A 20981-nucleotide genomic window follows, 5' to 3' on the forward strand; every position below is an offset into this window, starting at 1 on the left:
AACCTAGATTTTTCCGTAGATCAACTTATCAAGTGGGCTATTTGTCTCTTCCTTAACTTTTCTACTAAGTTTCAGAAAAGACTAGATACAGACATATTTGGAGAAATAATATACAATAAAAAGCAGTCATTCAAGATACCATTCTGTCATTATTGCCCCTGGGTTTCATTCACATCAGAGACCCATTGAACAGCTGTCAAATATCTTCCTAGTTTCACAATCATGTCTGAAATTTTAAAGACTGCTCAAAAATCTTATTAATTTATTCACAAATTTAAGGCAAATGCAAAACATTTTCAAATGCCAAGATTCATCAGTTAAAATGCATGCTAGAGGGTATAATTTATTTGTAGGGTGATAGCCAAAAGTCTTAAAATGATCAGTAAGGAAAGAGCTGACTGTAACTATGAATAGAAATAATGTGAATTTCAAGGCAATTTTAATGAAGCATTAAACCAAAAGATAGTTCTGGAAAAATTAGAAATTAAATTCTAGTAAAGAGCAAAATGATAAATCTCTTATCCTTATTCATCAAGGGGCAGACAGAATGAAAACCAGAATCACAGAAAACTAAGCAAACTGATCACATCGACCACAGCCTTGTCTAACTCAAGGAACCTATGAGCCATGCCATGTAGGGCCACCCAAGACAGATGGGTCATGGTGGAGAGTTCTGACAAAACGTGGTCCACTGGAGAAGGGAATGGCAAACCACTTCAGTATTCTTGTCTTGAGAACCCCATGAACAGTATGAAAAGGCAAAAAGATAGGACCCAGAAAGATGAACTCCCCAGCTCGGTAGGTGCCCAATATGCTACTGGAGATCAGTGGAGAAACAACTCCAGAAAGAATGAAGAGGCAGAGCCAAAGTGAAAAGAACACCCAGTCGTGGATGTGACTGGTGATAGAAGCAAGGTCTGATGCTGTAAAGAGTAATATTGCATAGGAATCTGAATGTTAGGTCCATGAATCAAGGTATTGGAAGTGGTCAAACAGGAGATGGCAAGAATGAACACTGGCATTTTAGCAATCGGCAAACTAAAATGGACTGGAATGGGTGTATTTAACTCAGATGACCATTGTATCTGCTACTGTGGGCAAGAATCCCTTAGAAGAAATGGAGTAGCCATCATAGTCAACAGAAGAGTTCAAAATATAGTACTTGTGTGCTGTCTCAAAAATGACAGAATGATCTCTGTTGGTTTCCAAGGCAAACCATTCAGTATCACAACAATCCAAGTCTATGTCCCAACCACTAATGCTGAAGAAGCTGAAGTTGAATGGTTCTATGAGGCCCTGATTCCCTGGTGGCTCAGATGGTGAACTTCTAGAACTAACACCCAAAAAAGATGTCCTTTTCATCATAGGGGGAGTGAAGTGAAGTGAAGTGAAGTGAATTGAAGTCGCTCAGTCGTGTTCGACTCTTTGCGACCCCATGGACTGTAGCCCTGTGGACTGTAGGCTCCTCTGTCCATGGGATTCTCCAGGCAAGAATACTGGAGTGGGTAGCCATTTCCTTCTCCAAGGGATCTTCCCGACCCAGGGATCGAACCCGGGTCTCCCACATTGGAGGCAGATGCTTTAACCTCTGAGCCACCAGGGAAGCCTCATCATAGGGGACTGGAATGCAAAACTAGGAAGTCAAGAGATACCTGGAGTAACAGGCAAGTTTGGCCTTGGGAGTACAAAATGAAGCAGGGCAAAGACTAACAGAGTTTTGCTAAGAGAAGGCACTGGTCATAGCAAACACCCTCTTCCAACAAGACAAGAGATGACTCTATACATGGACATCACCACATGGTCAATGCCAAAATCAGATTGATTATATTCTTTGCAGCCAAAGATGGAGAAGCTCTATCAGTTCAGTTCAGTCACTCAGTCGTGTCCAACTCTTTGTGACCCCATGAATCGCAGCACGCCAGGCCTCCCTGTTCATCACCATCTCCTGGAGTTCACTCAGACTCATGTCCATCGAGTCCGTGATGCCATTCAGCCATCTCATCCTGGGTCGTCCCCTTCTCCTACTGCCCCCAATCCTTCCCAGCATCAGAGTCTTTTCCAATGAGTCAACTCTTCGCATGAGGTGGCCAAAGTACTGGAGCTTCAGCTTTAGCATCATTCCGCCCAAAGAAATCCCAGGGCTGATCTCCTTCAGAATGGACTGGTTGGATCTCCTTGCAGTCCAAGGGACTCTCAAGAGTCTTCTCCAACACCACAGTTCAAAAGCATCAATTCTTCGGCACTCAGCCTTCTTCACAGTCCAACTCTCACATCCATATATGACCACAGGAAAAACCATAGCCTTGACTAGACGGACCTTAGTCGGCAAAGTAATGTCTCTGCTTTTGAATATGCTATCTAGGTTGGTCATAACTTTTCTTCCAAGGAGTAAGCGTCTTTTAATTTCATGGCTACAGTCACCATCTGCGGTGATTTTGGAGCCCCCAAAAATAAAGTCTGACACTGTTTCCACTGTTTCCCCATCTATTTCCCATGAAGTGATGGGATCGGATGCCATGATCTTTGTTTTCTGAATGTTGAGCTTTAAGCCAACTTTTTCACTCTCCTCTTTCACTTTCATCAAGAGGCTTTTCAGTTCCTCTTCACTTTCTGCCATAAGGGTGGTGTCATCTGCATATCTGAGGTGATTGATATTTCTCCCGGCAATCTTGATTCCAGCTTGTGTTTCTTCCAGTCCAGCGTTTCCCACGTTGAAGGTCAGGAATGGCGGCAGTAAGGAGATACCCCTCGTCCAAGGTAAGGAGCAGCGGCTGTGCTTTGCTGGAGCAGCCATGAAGAGACAGCCCACGCCCAAGTTAAGAGAAACCCAAGTAAGATGGTAGGGGTTGCAAGAGGGCATCAGAGAGCAGACACAATGAAACCATACTCACAGAAAACTAGTCAATCTAATCACACTAGGACCACAGCCTTGTCTAACTCAATGAAACCAAGCCATGCCTGTGGGGCAACCCAAGACGGGCGGGTCATGGTGGAGAGGTCTGACAGAACCTGGTCCACTGGAGAAGGGAATGGCAAGCCACTTCAGTATTCTTGCCTTGAGAACCCCTGAACAGCATGAAAAGGCAAAATGATAGGAGAAGCTCTATACAGTCAGCAAAAACAAGACTGGAAGCTGACTGTGGCTCAGATCATGAACTCCTTATTGCCAAATTCAGACTTAAATTGAAGAAAGTAGGGAAAAACCATTAGACCATTCAGGTATGACCTAAATCAAATCCCTTACGATTATACAGTGGAAGTGACAAATAGATTCAAGGGATTAGATCTGATAGAGGAATGCCTGAAGAACTATGTGACACTGTATAGGAGACAGGGATCAAGACCATCCCCATGAAAAAGAAATGCAAACAGACAAAATGGTTGTCTGAGGAGGCCCTACAAGCAGCTCAGAAGAGAAGCTAAAGGCAAAAGAGAAAAGGAAAGATAGACCCATCTGAATGCAGAGTTCCAAAGAATAGCAAGGAGAGATAAGAAAGCCTTCCTCAGTGACCAATACAAAGAAACAGAGGAAAACAACAGAATGGGAAAGACTAGAGAACTCTTCGAGAAAATTAGAGATACGAATGGAACATTTCATGCAAAGATGGGCACAATAAAGGACAGAAATGGTATGGACTTAACAGAAGCAGAAGATATTAAGAAAAGGTGGCAAGAATGCACAGAAAAACTATACAAAAAAGAACTTAATGACCCATATAGACATGATGGTGTGATCACTCACCTAGAGCCAGACATTCTCGAGTTTGAAGTCAAGGAGGCCAGAGGAAGGGTAACTATGAACAAAGCTAGTGTAGCTGATGGAATTCTGCTGAGCTATTTCAAGTCTTAAAAGATGATGCTATCTGTTAAAGTGCTGCACTCAATATGCCAGCAAAGTTGGAAAGCTCAGCAGTGGCCACAGCACAGAAAAAAGGTCAATTTGCATTCCAATCTCAAAGAAAGGCAATGCCAAAGAATATTCAAACTACCACACAATTGCACTCATCTTACACGCTAGCAAAGTATGTGAGCTAGCAAAGAATGCAAAAAAATCTCCAACAACAGTACGTGAACTGATAACTTCCAGATGGTCAAGCTGGATTTAGAAAAGGCAGAGGTCCAGAGGTCAAATTGCCATTCGTTGGATCATAGAAAAAGCAGGAGAGTTCCAGAAAAACATCTACTTCTGCTTTATTGACTACGCCAAAGCCTTTGTGTGGATTACAACAAACTGTGGAAAATTCTTAAAGAGATGGGAATACAAGACCACCTGACTTGCCTCCTGAGAAACCTGCATGCAGGTCAGGAAGCAACAGTTAGAACTGGACATGGAACAACAAACTAGTTCCAAATGGGGAAAGGAGTATGCCAAGGCTGTATATTGTTACCCTGCTTACTTAACTTACATGCAGAGTCTATCATGAGAAATGCCAGGCTGGATGATACACAGGCTGGAATCAAGATTGCTGGGAGAAATATCAATAATCTCAGATTTACAGATGACACCACCCATATGGCAGAAAGTGAAGAGGAACTGAAGAGCCTCTTGTGCAAGTGAAAGACGAGAGTGAAAAAGCTGACTTAAATCTCAATATTCAAACAATGAAGATCATGGCATCTGGTTCCATCACTTCATGGTAAATTGATAGGGAAACAATGGAACCAGTGACAGAGTTAATTTTCTTAGCCTCTAAAATCACTGCAGATGATTTTCATGACTGAAGTCATGAAATTAAAAGATGGTTGCTCCTTGGAAGAAAAGCTATGGCCAACCTAGACAGCATATTAAAAAGCAGAGAGACATTACTTTGCCAACAAAGGTCCATGTAATCAAAGCTACGTTTTTTCCAGTAGTCATGTATGGATATGAGAGTTGGACTATAAAGAATGCTGAGTGCTGAAAAATTGATGCTTTTGAGCTGTAGTGTTGGAGAAGACCCTTGAGAGTCCCTTGGACAGCAAGGAGATCAAACCATTCAATCCTAAAAGAAATCAGTCCTGAATATTCATTAAAAGGACTGATGCATTGGCCATCTGATGTGAGGAACTGACTCATTGGAAAAGACCTTGATGCTGGGAAAGACTGAAGGCAGGAGGAGAAGGGGATGACAGAGGACGAGATGGTTGGATGGCATCACTGACTCAATGGACATGAGTTTGAGCAAGCTCTGGGAGTTGGTGATGGATATGGAAGCCTGGCATGCTTCAGTCCTCCAGGTCAAAAAGAGTCAAACGCAACTGAGCAACTGAACTGAACTGAAAGAGAAATAGGGGGCTAAAGAGTAACTAAATTAGTTTTTAATTTAAAAATGTCAGGCTTCCTAAAACGTCCACTCAAGTTAAGGACCTCTTGAGTTAAGGACTTCTAAGATAATGCCTCAGCTTCTGGATTTAGATATTGGCTTCCAGTGTTATTATTCTACATTCTTCTTTTAAATAATTAGATTAAAAAAATCTCCAAGGCTGATATATGCTTCTTTCCCTCAGAAAGGCAAATCAGAAATAAAAAACCATAATGTAATTTCATTGTGCTCTGTGCTCAGTTGTTTAGTCATGTCAGACTCTTTGTGATCCTGTGGACTGTAGCCCACCAGGCTCCTCTGTCCATGGGATTCTCCAGGCAAGAGTACTGGACCAGGTTGCCATTCCGTCCTTCAGAGGATCTTCCTGACCAGGGATCGAATCCACACCTCCTGTGTCCCCTGCATTACAGCCAGATTCTGAACCCACTGAGCCATCTGGGAAGCCACCTCTATTTACAAAAGCAAAACCACAGTTTTCATATTTAATCTGTTTTGGAAAAAATATTAAGAGTGACTTTCAGGGAGCTTCTGAGTCAGATTTCTCTCAAGGTTGGCTTGTCTATCGCATTTCTTTTTTAATTTTACTATTATATTTTTGATTTTTAATTGGAACATAGTTGACTTAAAATGTTGTGTTAGTTTCTGCTGTAAGGCAATGCAAATCAGTTATACATATACATATATCCACTCTTTTTAAGATTCTTTTCCCATATAGATCATGATAGAGCACTTATCGTATTTCTGATAGTTTCAGACAGCTCACTAAGACACATCATTTTAGCTGTGAAGTGAAAGCAGTTCTTTACTGAGATAATGGTCAAATCTGATTTGTGAAGCTCGTTTGATGCTTGAGAACAAACAGCTGTACTGACCCATGCCCATAACACCCTGAAGGGTTTCCATGCCTGAGACTGTCCTTCGGTAAAAATTTTAAATGAACATCTTGTCTTCAGAAAATATCGGTACTCTGAGACACTTAGTTCTGAGAAACTGCAAATCCAGATACTTAGAGTTTAGCATGATGGATAACAAACCAACATATAAAGTTTGATCTGGAACAAATGAGTTAAAGAAGCAACAGTTAACACAGTGGAGGACCCCCTAGAGTTAGAACAGAGTACAAAGTAATAAAATATGAGGCAACTTTGCTAGAAGGTCCTCAGAATTCAGTTGTGATTATTAATAGATGTAGATTCAGGATGATCTCTTTAGAATAATTCTTAAACTAGACTTTAATGAAGATATTATTTAAAAACCATTATTATGGTTTCCTTAAATTATACTTTCACGTTTATCCTACTGAGGAGAATTTGTCTGGAAGAGGAATTGCGTACTTTTCCCCTGACCATGTGGCTACTTATTTCTAGTGTGTAGCTCTTTTGGGCAAGAAATTCTTGTCCTGTCAACCAGTCCTGTGTTGTTACTGTTGTTTGGTCACTAAATCATGTCTGAGTCTTTGGCGACACCATGGACTACAGCCCACCTGGCTCCTTTCTCCAGGGGATTTTTCAGGCAAGAATATTGGAGTGGGTTGCTGTTTTCGTCTCCTGGAGATCTTCCCTCCTGACCCAGGGATTGAACCCGAACTTCTTTCGTCTCCTGCATTGGCAGGTGGATTCTGTACTGCTGGGCCACCAGGGGAAGGCCAACCACTGCTGTAGATCAGCTCTGTTTCCCTCTAGATAACAGTGTCACTTCAGCAATGTCCAGGTCTAGACTCTGTCTCTATGTCAACTAAGAGAGAAAGGACTTGTAAACTACGAAAAAGTAAACTGCAAAGTACTTTTTAGGAGATTAGAGTTTATTTTTCGTAGAGATTCTGAAATTTCTTTAAAGTTTAGAGTCATGGGCAATTTTTAACATTGAGTCAGTTTCATTTATTATAAACTCTTGCAGAAAAATAAACCTTCCAGTATGTCTTTTATTTGTGTTTAGATTTTTCCCCTTTGGGGAAGAATAGAAAAACAGTATGAATCAGCTGGCTCAAACTCACCAACGTCATCTGAAACGGTAAAGGGACAAAGAATTAAGAAAGAAAGTCATACAGTTTTAAGTCCAAATGTGAGTTCCTTGAGATTGGGGCAGGGGTTGTGAACAGAACTTTCTTACGCTTAGGGAGATCTAAGATCCAATGGTAATCTTAACTTTTTTTTTTTCCTAATTGTAGATCTTCAATACAGATTCCCGAAATATAAAGTTTAGAAAAGAGCTCCTTGCCTTTTATTATGCAATTGTTGTGCCTCAACTTTTGTGCCTGCTGCAAATGACAGACTCCTTTACATAGGAGCTGCCTGGATGAAGCCTTTGACTGAAGTGTAGATGCTGATAGCTTTTCCTCTCCATTTCTCTCCCTTTTGCAATTCATAGCTGTATAATTAGAGATTAGTATCAGCAAATGCCTGAATTTTCTACCTCATCTTAGAACTGAATTTCCAAAGAAGGTATCCCTGTTAAATAACTCACCACCTAATCCTTTTTGTTTTCACCAAAGATTTTTAGCCATCAACTGTTTTTCTGGACAAAGGATTAAAAAGTCCCCCAAACAGCACAATCAAATCATTTTGGCTAAACAAAGAGATTGAATTAAGTGTGTTGAATGGACTCTGTTTTCCTTGGGCTAAGAGACTCTGCAGTGTGAAATGTTTTACATTCTCTGTCTGCCAGTTCTGGTTCTGCTCATTATATATAAAAAGCTTCTCCATCCCATTTTCAGCTCCCCCACCCCCCCCCCCTTTTTTTTTCTTTTAACAGAAATGCTGGCATGCAACTTACCTCTAGGAATAGCTCTGAGCTGATGCTCTCAACTTAGTCATGAGAATTACATTTCTCTCCTCTTTGGAAATATTCTCCCCCAATTTCTGTAATTATGACCCCATAAGAGCTCGGTAATTTCAGTTAAAATGAAACATATAGCTTTGTAGAACATACAGGAAGCAGACTACTTCATAAAGGAAGGAGAGATCACAGGGTTGATTTCTCATATCAATAATACACCTTTACAGTCTAAGCCACAAGAAACATTTATCTATAAGAACATCTCTTCCCTTGAAAAGGAGGCTTTTTATATGTAAAGCTCAGATACAGTACAGAATATTAAAACTCACGCTTGTAATTTCTTATGTTGAGAAGGTTTTCAAATAATGACGATAACATATAAAAGTGGTAGAACATTTTTAGTTTTCACATTGGAAAATACCTATTAGAAGAAGTGATAAAATATACTGAAAAGAATCTAAGAGAGCTCTTGACCAGGCTTTTGTTTCTCATCATGCAATTCTATTTCTGAATCTTTTTCTCAGTTTTAAAAATAAAAACAACATGGATAGAGAATTGGTAAGATTAATTTGCCTGTTGAAATGAGAAAAGCAGAAGAATCATGAGCTTTGGCCTGTCACCCTCTGTATAAACCAATTACGTATTTTCAAAAGGTTACTTTCCCAATGCTGTATTTAACGATTACGTCCTCATGAGCACAGGTTCGCGACTCCCCACTTTTTCAGCCCTCAGCCCAGGAGCTGTGTTTACTTACAGAAGCGCAGTTTTCAGACTTGTCTTCCACAAAACCAATCTGGCAGGGTGTTCTCTGATTCTGCAGCCAGTAGTCTGTAGACTCCAGCAGGCTATTACTGCGGAGAACCTAAGGGAACCAAGAAAACCTTCTCAGAGCTACTGGCAAGACTTCTATTTAAACAAAGAGCTCTTTTCTAAAGAATCTGGAAGCGTTTTGCTGACCTCAGAGCATCTGGATATCAGGGAAAAAAAATACTTCCAGGATAATAGCACCTCTAAAATGTGTAAAACAGTCAACCAAGAATCCACTTTAAAGGAACACACTGACGTCAATATTGTTGTTTCTTCTCCCATCTAATTCAACATCTGGAAACTTCAGTGTACCTGTGACTTTTGCATAACTTGCAGTCAAATGACTGTTTGGGGTATGGTTCAATTGGCAATGAGGATCACACTTCATTTAAGTGTTGGAGCTCTTTCACATTCTATGAATACTTTTGATTGAAATGTAGTGTTTCTCCATTTGGTGCAATAATGAAATTATTATTCTTTAGATTTCCAGCTGTGTTAACCTATCTATGAAATAAGGCACAGTTCTTAGTGTAGGGTACTACACTAAGTTTAAAAATTATTAGGAATAAATAAATGCATTACAACAACCATTTCCCTTGTAGAAACAGTATGGTAATGAAAAGTGAATTTCAATACACAAATTAACAACACCAAATATGGTTTACAAATGTCTTGTTTCTGGGCTTTGATTTTAAAGAAACAAAGAAAAATCTTATTTCTGAACTGAAACAGTTTCAAGATGTAGTCTCATAAACAACCAAATGATTCAGCTTCTGATATTTTAATGCAATTCAAATATTGTATAAGATTTTTCTCATATAAGATTTCCAATGCTCTTCTGGTACTCTCTATTCTATTAGGGCACATGTCTTCTTCTTTAACCACCTTCACTTAAATAATAGAATAGATTTAATCAGTTTGGTTACTGCCACAAGAATAGAATGACACTTCAATTATATTTCATTTGCACACTGAAGGATTGTCTTCCTTTGTTCTATAAAAATACTTTAATTTTTGTCTCTGCATACTGAGTTAACCAAATATAATTTTTGTATAACATTTTTCTATAACATTTTTGTGTTAGCAACATGATATTATTTTAATATTTTTCCCCCTCAAGGTTTATTATTCTGGAGATAACAAACTTGCATCATTCTTTTCCAGAACAATACCAAGAGACAGTGTGGATGGACTTCAGTTATGTAGATGAAAGTTGGAGATGAAACTTCTCAGGTCTCTTAGAGTTTATCTAAAAATTGTGGTACTTAAAGTGTGAGTTGGGACCCATAGAGGTCCCTGGGGTCTTTCAGAGAGTCCAGTGGTCAAATTATTTTTATAGTAATATTGTCTTTATTTTCTCTTTTCAATTGAATTGCCTCCTGAGTACTCAGTGGAGTTCTCCAGGGTCCACATAAGGTATGATAATGTAATAGGCTAAATGCAGAAGCAAATAGGAGCGTCTAGCTGAGTTCTTTTAAGTTAGATATTAAGGAGATCTGCTAAAAATGTAAAATAAAGTTACTCTTCTCACTAAACTGTTTTGTTTTGGAAAACATAGGTATTGGCCATAAAAATATGTATGTTAACATGCAGTATGTTTATTTTTATTTTAAAATTATTTTTAAGTAATAAATTATGGCTAAACTCTAATTGCTATTTCAAGATTAAAGAAATACGTATTCAGAATTTTCTTAGCTTTTTTTTTTTTTTATGAATTATACATTTATTTAGCTGCTTTAAGATTTTGTTGGGGGTTCCCAAGTTGCACCAGTGGTGAAGAACCTGCTTGCCAATGCAGGAGACATAAGAGACACAGGTTTGATACCTGGTTTGGGAAGATCCCCTGAGAAGGAAATGGCAACCCACTCCCATTCTTGCCTAAAGAATCCCATGGACAGAGGAGCCTGGTGGGCCACAGTCCATAGATTATAAAGAGTCAGTTATAGCTGAAGAGACTTAGCACACATGCACAAGTTTTGGTATTTTTGTTTCTATGTGGCATCAGACTTCATCAAAATATCCTGAAAATACAATTTAGCAAATAGAAAAAGTTATTTTTAATTTTTTTTAATTTAAAATTTTTATTTTATATTGAAGTATAGTTTATTAACAATGCATTAGTTTCAGGTATACAGCAAAGTGATTCAGTTATGCATGTATATGTATCTATTCTTTTTCAAATTCTTTTCTCATTTAGGTTATTACAGATTATTGAGCAGAGTTCCCTGTGCTATATAGTAGGTCCTAGTTGGTTATCTATTTTACGTAATAGGGTTCATATGTTAATCCCAAATTCCCAATTTATCCCTCCTCCAACCTTTCCTCCTTGGTAATCATAAATTTGTTCTTGAGTCTGTGAGTCTGTTTTGCAAATAAGTTTATTTGTATCATTTTTCTTAGATTCTGCAAGTGAGTCAAAGACAAATATGATATGATGTTGCTTATACGTGAGATTTTCTTAGGTTTAATTTATAATATGGAATACACCAATAAGAACAAGCCATATAATCAAAATTTTCACAAAGTCCCCAACATTTTTGTAGTGCAAAGGAGTTTTGATTTCAGAAACATTAAAATTGAGAACCACTGATCTAGATTAACTTTAATTGAAGTAGAAAAAGATTCTCAGTCCACTTCTTCCACTGCCATTCACTTTTACTTCCAGCATAGAATAGAATTTAAGAAAACGGACATTTGTGATCTGTGTTGAAATCTTATCCTGGTCATTAGTAGCAAGAAGACCTTGGATGGCCGATTTAAATTCTGTCTCAGTTTTTACACCTGTGAATGGAGACAGTAAATACCCACTTGGAGGTGGGATCACTGGGGTATTCAGCGAGATGACGTGTGTCAAACACGGGTAGTGTGCAAGATGGTACATCATGCTCTCAATACATGGTTCTCATTGTTACTGTTTGATATGAAGTACAAAGGAAAATAGTGCTTCCCTGGTGGCTCAGAGGTTAAAGTGTCTGCCTCCAATGCGGGAGACCTGGGTTTGATCCCTGGTTTGGGAAGATCCCCTGGAGAAGGAAATGGCAACCCACTCCAGTATTCTTGCCTGGAGAATCCCATGGACAGATTTGCCTGGTGGGCTACAGTCTATGGGGTCTCAAAGAGTCAGACAAGATTGAGCGACTTCACTTTCACTTTCATACAGGAAAACAGAAAATTGGATGTCTTTGTTTGAAATTAGTACATTGGAAACATTTCAGATGTGTGAAGACAAATTTTCTTTAGCAAATCTTCTGACCTAAAAAGTGTAAGTTCAGTTTCACATATTGCTGTGACCCTAAAACTGCTCTGAAAAATAAAATATATCAGGCATTTAAAAAATGACTAAAATGCAATCTATATCTTTCAATTGCTTGAGAACAAATACTTTGAAGAGAATGTCTCTTGTGAGAATAACCATTCCCTGTGTAACTTTAAAATGTGAATTTTATTCATCATAATTAAAAAATAGCTTACTTGATTTTATGAACAATTAAATTTCACTATTTATTTAGAGATATTTAAAGGTTATTCATTATTTAATACTTTATATTCTTTAATTCAGTTCAGTTCAGTCGCTCAGTCATGTCCGACTCTTTGCGACCCCATGAATCGCAAAACGCTAGGCCTCCCTGTCCATCACCATCTCCCGGAGTTCACTCAGACTCACATCCATCGAGTCCGTGATGTCATCCAGCCATCTCATCCTCGGTTGTCCCCTTCTTCTCCTGCCCCCAAACCCTCCCAGCATCAGAGTCTTTTCCAATGAGTCAACTCTTCACATGAGGTGGCCAAAGTACTGGAGCTTCAGCTTCAACATCATTCCTTCCAAAGAAATCCCAGGGTTGATCTCCTTCAGAATGGACTGGTTGGATCTCTTTGCAGTCTAAGGGACTCTCAAGAGTCTTCTCCAACACCACAGTTCAAAAGCATCAATTCTTCGGCGCTCAGCCTTCTTCACAGTCCAACTCTCACATCCATACATGACCACAGGAAAAACCATAGCCTTGACTAGACGGACCTTAGTCGGCAAAGTAATGTCTCTGCTTTTGAATATACTGTCTAGGTTGGTCATAACTTTTCTTCCAAGGAGTAAGCGTCTTTTAATTTCATGGCTGCAGTCACCATCTGCAGTAATTTTGGAGCCCCCAAAAATAAAGTCTGACACTGTTTCCACTGTCTCCCCATCTATTTCCCATGAAGTGATGGGACCAGATGCCATGATCTTTGTTTTCTCAATGTTGAGCCTTAAGCCAACTTTTTCACTCTCCTCTTTCACTTTCATCAACAGGCTTTTTAGCTCCTCTTCACTTTCTGCCATAAGGGTGGTGTCACCTGCATATCTGAGGTGATTGATATTTCTCCCGGCAATCTTGATTCCAGCTTGTTTCTTCCAGCCCAGCGTTTCTCATGATGTACTCTGCATATAAGCTAAATAACCAGGGTGACAATATACAGCCTTGGCGTACTCCTTTTCCTATTTGGAACCAGTCTGTTGTTCCATGGCCAGTTCTAACTGTTGCTTCCTGACCTGCATACAGATTTCTCAAGAGGCAGGTCAAGTGGTCTGGTATTCCCATCTCTTTCAGAATTTTCCACAGTTTCTTGTGATCCACACAGTCAAAGGCTTTGGCATAGTCAGTAAAGCAGAAATAGATGTTTTTCTGGAACTGTCTTGCTTTTTCCATGATCCAACAGATGTTGGCAATTTGATCTCTGGTTTCTCTGCCTTTTCTAAAACCAGCTTGAACATCTGGAAGTTCACGGTTCACATATTGCTAAAGCCTGGCTTGGAGAATTTTGAGCATTACTTTACTAGCATGTGAGATGAGTGCAATTGTGCGGTCATTTGAGCATTCTTTGGCATTGCCTTTCTTTGGGACTGGAATGAAAACTGACCTTTTCCAGTCCTGTGGCCACTGCTGAGTTTTCCAAATTGGCTGGCATATAGAGTGCAGCACTTTCACAGCATCATCTTTCAGGATTTGAAAGAGCTCAACTGGAATTCCATCACCTCCACTAGCTTTGTTCGTAGTGATGCTTTCTAAGGCCCACTTGACTTCACATTCCAAGATGTCTGGCTCTAGATTAGTGATCACATCATCATGAGTATCTGGGTTGTGAAGATCTTTTTTGTACGGTTCTTCCATGTATTCTTGCCACCTCTTCTTAATATCTTCTGCTTCTGTTAGGTCCAGACCATTTCTGTCCTTTATTAAGCCCATCTTTGCATCAAATGTTCCCTTGGTATCTCTAATTTTCTTGAAGAGATCTCTAGTCTTTCCCATTCTGTTCTTTTCCTCTATTTCTTTGGATTGATCACTGAGAAAGGCTTTCTTATCTCTTCTTGCTATTCTTTGGAACTCTGCATTCAGATGCTCATATCTTTCCTTTTCTCCCTTGCTTTTCACCTCTCTTCTTTTTACAGCTATTTGTAAGGCCTCCCCAGACAGCCATTTTGCTTTTTTGCATTTATTTTCCATGGGGATGGTCTTGATCCCTGTCTCCTGTACAATGTCACGAGCCTCATTCCATAGTTCATCACGCACTCTATCTATCAGATCTAGACTCTTAAATCTATTTCTCACTTCCACTGTATAATCATAAGGGATTTGATTTAGGTCATACCTGAATGGTCTAGCGGTTTCCCCTACTTTCTTCAATTTGAGTCTGAATTTGGTAGTAAGGAGTTCATGATCTGAGCCACAGTCAGCTCCTGGTCTTGTTTTTGTTGACTGTATAGAGCTTCTCCATCTTTGGCTGCAAAGAATATAATCAATCTGATTTCGGTGTTGACCATCTGGTGATGTTCATGTGTAGAGTCTTCTCTTGTGTTGTTGGAAGAGGGTGTTTGCTATGACCAGTGCATTTTCTTGGCAAAACTCTATTAGTCTTTGCCCTGTTTCAGTCCACATTCCAAGGCCAAATTTGCCTGTTACTCTAGGTGTTTCTTGACTTCCTACTTTTGCATTCCAGTCCCCTATAATGAAAAGGACATCTTTTTTGGGTGTTAGTTCTAAAAGGTCTTGTAGGTCTTCATACAACCGTTCAACTTCAGCTTCTTCAGCATCACTGGTTGGGGCATAGAACTTGGATAACTGTGATATTGAATGGTTTGCCTTGGAAACGAACAGAGATCATTCTGTCGTTTTTGAGATTGCATCCAAGTACTGCATTTCGGACTCTTTTGTTAACCATGATGGCTACTCCATTTCTTCTGAGGGATTCCTGCCCACAGTAGTAGATATAATGGTCATCTGAGTTAAATTCACCCATCCAGTCCATTTTAGTTCGCTGATTCCTTTTAATGTCGACGTTCACCCTTGCCATCTCTTGTTTGACCACTTCCAATTTGCCTTGATTCATGGACCTGACATTCCAGGTTCCTATGCAGTATTGCTCTTTACAGCATCGGATCTTGCTTTTAGTTATTATCTGAATTAAACACCTAGACTTATGAAGTGGTGGCTCACAGGTTAAAGCATCTGCCTGTAATGCAGGAGACATGGGTTTGATCCTTCGGTCAGGAAGATACCCTGGAGAAGGAAATGGCAACCCACTCCAGTATTCTTGCCTGGAGAATCCCAGGGACGGAGGAGCCTGGCGGTCTACAGTCCATGGGGTCACAAAGAGTTGGACACGACTGAGCGACTTCACTTCACTTCACTTCATGTGACATGTGCTTAAAATAGTTCTTGGCATATAGCAAGTGTTCAATAAACATCATTTCCATTCAGTTGCTCAGTTGTGTCCAACTCTCTGTGACCCCATGGACTGCAGCATGCCAGGCCTTCCTGTCCATCACCAACTCCCAGAGTTTTGGAGTTTCAGCTTCAGCATTAGTCCTTCCAATGAATATGTAGGACTAATCTCCTCTAGGATGGACTCGTTGGATCTCCTTGCAGTCCAAGGGACTCTCAAGAGTGTTCTCCAACACCAAAGTTCAAATGCATCAATAAACATCAGCTCTTATAAAAATTATTATTCTCTTTGCCCAGACTTCAAGGGATTTATACTTTTTCTTCACACTCTGTGAACCAGTCTCTCTGGTCCCAAAGCGCCCATAACAGATCGCTCCACTGCAAGATAGTAAAGTTACATAATTTCTCATCTTCCAGTTCTACCAAATATATGTCTATGCATTTATCCATTTCTCCCTCAAGGACCTGTTCTGGGTGGTCAGAAGGTTTGAGTCCTAGTTCTGGCCCTACTGTCTGTGCGGTCAGGTTACCCACCAGCTCCCAGGCTCAGTTTGTCCTTTGTACACAATGAAATCATGTGACCTGAAGCGCCCTTCTCTGGAACAACAGTAATTCTCTGCCTCTCTTCTCCCTTCATTCCTCTGCTCTTCCAATTCCCAAATATATTAAGAAGCAAATAAGCAAAGAGAATAAAAATGCAGGCATCAGTACACCATTTAGTATCATACGTTAAGCAATTTTGACCTGTGAAAAGCTTTTGGTGTAATGGTTTAGACAAATCATTAGAAAAAAAGAAGAATGCTTGAAAGAAGAATACGTGTTTGAGAGTGTCCTGATTTTAAAGCTTTATGAATATAATCTCCCTGTAGAGAGTTACTTTCTGAGGGGGGTAGGGAAAAAGAAAAACTCACCAGGGATTCCATGGCTCATTTATTTATCTGCTATTTTTAGCTGCAGGTTCAATTATTTCAGATGAAGAGCTAATGACAAACATGCTGTGCATTCACAAGTTTGAAATAATAATGACACATTTTCTCCTAAAATTTCATTGTGTCCTAAACAATGAAGAAAGATCATTCTGCTTTCCTGTACAGTGATTTTCCGTTTTTATACAGAAAACCAAGTTGCAGGAGTTTTGTACTGATGTGGAATCCATGCACCTGAACATGGATGGATTCTTGGTAACCTGAACACAGCTCTAAATATTACCAGGCAATGCTTTAAAATTAAGAAAAGTAATTACATTGGAGAAGACAGCAATTTAAGTTTAGTCACATTTCTAGTTCTATACTATCAAATACTGTCAAATTTTTTTCCTGATAATTGTAAGTATCGTGACGTAAAGCAACATCAAGGCTCTTAAAAGAGAAAATTTCACACACCAAAATACTGTATTTGCCTAATGTAGGTATCATGATTGGGGCTTCCCAGAACCCAGCTCAGAACCTTCTTAGCTGGGAAAGAACCTGCCTGCCAATGCAGGAGACACAGGTTTGATCCCTGGATTAGGAAGATCCCCTGGAGAAGGAAATGGTAACCCACTCCAGTATTCTTGCCTGGGAAATCCCATGGACAGAGGAGCCTGGTGGGCTACAGTCACAGGGTTGCAAGAGAGTTGAACACGACTAAGTGACTAAACAACAACAGCAACCAGAGGTATCACAATTAATGATGGAATTGTGCTTCACATTAACTGAATAACATCATCAGAACAGTGAACTCATTCGTCTTCAGCAGCAGATTTATTCTCCCTCCCACCCCCAAACAAGTGGACTCAGAAAAGCTGAGAAGTGCTGGGACTTTGAGACACTGATGCACTCAGCTATCTGAAGGCTGGACAGCACCTGGTTGGCCAATCTAGGGCAAGCACCCTTGACCATCTGCTTACTGGAGTTCCAAACAAATATTTTAAAAATGTGTATCATAATGTGGAAAAGATTTGGAAACACTGTTTAAAGAAAAATCATCCTTTCAAATGTGGTACACAGTTTCCATGGATGTGTCCTGGAGATAAGGAAAGAAATAGAGAGAGGAGCAATAAGATAAAGGAAGCCAAACAAGCCCATTAGGAGAGTCCTGAGTATTTCTCAGAGAAGACTCTCCAGACCCCTACTGCAGTTCTAGCCTTTTTTTAGGAAACTCAATTAAATTTTCCTTACACAAAGAGATTGTAAAGTGAGCAGGTCAATTAGATTTGCATAGTGAGATAACAGTGGTATCTCTACTGTGGATAACATTTAGAAATAGAGATAACACATTCCTATAAAATGCACCTTTTTGTATAAATTTCTATCAGTTTTGAAGAAACACAACCATCTCAATCAAAATGTAGAACAACTGTTCAGCTTCATCACCCCCCAAATTCATGTCTGCTCCTTTTAGTTGAAAGGCCGAAATCCCAAACTCTGGCAGTCTGATTTGATGTCTACTTCTAAAATTTGCCTTTTCTAAAATGTTGTATGTGTAGAATAGTAGTTTGTTGCCTTTTTGTGACCAGTTTTTTTTTTCCCCCACTGAGTGTAATGTGTTTAAGATTTATCTACATAGTTGTGTGTATTAATCTTTTATTGCCAGCAGTATTCCTTTTTTTGGATGTATGCATATTTTCAAAAACTATCCATTTTCCAGATTAAGAATATTTGAGTAGTATCTATTTGGGGGTAAGCTACCAGGGAAGCCCAAATATGAACACAACTGCTATAATTATATACTTACAGGTTTTGTCTGAATTTAAGTTTTTGTTTTGCTTGAGAATGAGATTAGTAAGAAACTGATGAACCATCTTCTAAAGTGAATTTGCTGTTTTCATTCCCATCATCAGAGGTCAAGTTGCTCTTGCATCCTTGTCAGTAGCTGGTATTGTCAGTTTTTGTTTTCAAATTTTAGCCATTCTACTTGGTGCACCGTGGTATTTCATCATGGCTTACTTTCCTTCTACTTTAAAAAGATTTTTCTCCTTTTTTAAAAATTAAACATTTTAATTTAGATTCTATATTGGTGCAAATCATATTCATCAATCATAAAGCATTAAATAGACTCTACATTTGATACTAACTTTGGGATATCATTTCCAAGAGAAGGATAAGCCATCCACGTTGCTTTCATTCCCTCATTCATTCATTCAATGGCTGCTTGCTGAACACCTACTGTTTTTAGAAGATGTGGCTTATTTACTAGGCAATCAGGGGTTGGGCAAAACAAAAATAATGAGAAAGCAGAGAGTTTGGTTCTCATTCTGCCAAGGGAGCACCTGCCACAATCAAATAAATTTTCCATATTTATATATGCTCTGTGAAACTACTGTGGCCACTGTGATGATAAAGCCAGAGAAAGAAATGAAAATGTAAGGGGTACTGTTTGGGGAAGTATTTTCTGGCCTCTGTGAGGGCGACACGGAGAAGAGATCTGAAAAAATGAAGTGCCAGCCAACACCCCCTGAAGGAAGAGCATCTCAGCAGAGATCACGAGCAAAAAACAGAGGCTCAAAGCAGAAATATGTTTGTTGATGCTGAAGAGCAGCAGACAATCCATCATGGCTGGTGCAGTGTGAATGGCTGGGGAAGGGATGGGAAAGGGCATTTTATCTACCACTGAAAAGAAACCTATGGCTAAGGGAGCCAGATAGCCTTTAATGTCATGAAGTACTTAACTTTTAATTTAAAAAATGTTTAATTATAATTTTTGGATATTTAGTTACTGGCTCATGCTGCCGTCTATGCGGTCACACAGAGTCGGACACGACTGAAGCGACTTAGCAGCAGCAGCAGCAGCAGCAAGTAATGCTTAATTGTTTGTTTAGATTTTTATAATAGCTTAAAAGCCTACCTCCACAAGATACACTAAATTAGAAGTCAGAAGATTTTGTCACTTTCAGTACAGTTCAGTCGCTCAGTCGTGTCCGACTCTTTGTGACCCCATGAATTGCAGCATGCCAGGCCTCCCTCTCCATCACCAACTCCTGGAGTTCACTCAAATTCATATCCATTGATTCGGTGATGTGATCCAGCCATCTCATCATTTGTCATCCCCTTCTCCTCCTGCCCCCAATCCCACCTTGCATCAGATTCTTTTCCAATGAGTCAACTCTTCGCAGGAGGTGGCCAAAGTATTGGAGTTTCAGCTTTAGCATCAATCCTTCCAAAGAACACCCAGGACTGATCTCCTTTAGAATGGACTGGTTGGATCTCCTTGCAGTCCAAGGGACTCTCAAGAGTCTTCTCCAACACCACAGTTCAAAAGCATCAATTCTTCGGCGCTCAGCTTTCCTCACAGTCCAACTCTCACATCCAAACATGACTACTGGAAAAACCATAGCCTTGACTAGCCGGACCTTTGTTGGCAAAGTAATGTCTCTGCTTTTCAATATGCTATCTAGATTGGTCATAACTTTCCTTCCAAGGAGTAAGCGTCTTTTAATTTCATGACTTCAATCACTATCTGCAGTGATTTTAAAGCCCCCCAAAATAAAAGTCTGACACTGTTTCCACTGTTTCCTCATCTATTTGCCATGAAGCGAGGGGACCAGATGCCATGATCTTCGTTTTCTCAATGTTGAGCTTTAAGCCAACTTTTTCACTCTCGTCTTTCACTTTCATCAAGGGGCTTTTTAGCTCCTCTTCACTTTCTGCCATAAGGGTGGTATCATCTGCATATCTGAGGTTATTGATATTTCTCCCAGCAATCTTGATTCCAGCTTGTGCTTCTACCAGCCCAGCATTTTTCATGATGTACTCTGCATATAAGTTAAACAAGCAGGTGACAATATACAGCGCCTTGATGTACTCCTTTCCCTGTTTGGAACCAGTCTGTTCTTCCATGTCCAGTTCTAACTGTTGCTTCTTGACTTGCATATAGGTTTCTCAAGAGGCCGGTCAGGGGTCTGGTGATCCACACAGTCAAAAGCGTTGGCACAGTCAATAAAACAATAACAGATGTTTTTCTGGAACTCTCTTGCTTTTTCAGTGATATAGCAGATGTTGGCAATTTGATCTCTGGTTCCTCTGTCTTTTCTAAAACCAGCTTGAACATTTGGAAGTTCACGGTTCACATACTGCTGAAGCCTGGCTTGGAGAATTTTGAGCATAACTTTACTAGCGTGTGAGATATGTGCAATTGTCTGGTAGTTTGAGCATTCTTTGGTATTGTCTTTCTTTGGGATTGGAATGAAAACTGACCTTTTCCAGTCCTGTGGCCACTGCTGAGTTTTCCAAATTGGCTGGCATATTGAGTGCAGCACTTTCACAGCATCATCTTCCAGGATTTGAAACAGCTCAACTAGAATTGCATCACCTCCACTAGCTTTGTTTGTAGTGATGCTTTCTAAGGCCCACTTGACTTCACATTCCAGGATGTCTGGCTCTAGCTGAGTGATCATACCTTTGTGATTATCTGGGTTGTGAAG

General features: G+C 39.7%; 1 protein-coding gene across 1 annotated transcript in view; it reads right to left on the reverse strand.

Annotated features, from left to right (window-relative positions):
- SPHKAP (SPHK1 interactor, AKAP domain containing) overlaps positions 1 to 20981 on the reverse strand; it is a 190067-nt gene that overhangs the window by 101510 nt on the left and 67576 nt on the right. The window contains exon 3 of the mRNA XM_069578388.1: positions 8833 to 8940. Coding sequence (XP_069434489.1) covers positions 8833 to 8940 — 108 coding nt within the window. The remainder of the gene's footprint in view (positions 1 to 8832; positions 8941 to 20981) is intronic.

Source organism: Ovis canadensis, chromosome 2, assembly GCF_042477335.2.
Source record: "Ovis canadensis isolate MfBH-ARS-UI-01 breed Bighorn chromosome 2, ARS-UI_OviCan_v2, whole genome shotgun sequence".
NCBI lineage: Eukaryota > Metazoa > Chordata > Mammalia > Artiodactyla > Bovidae > Ovis > Ovis canadensis.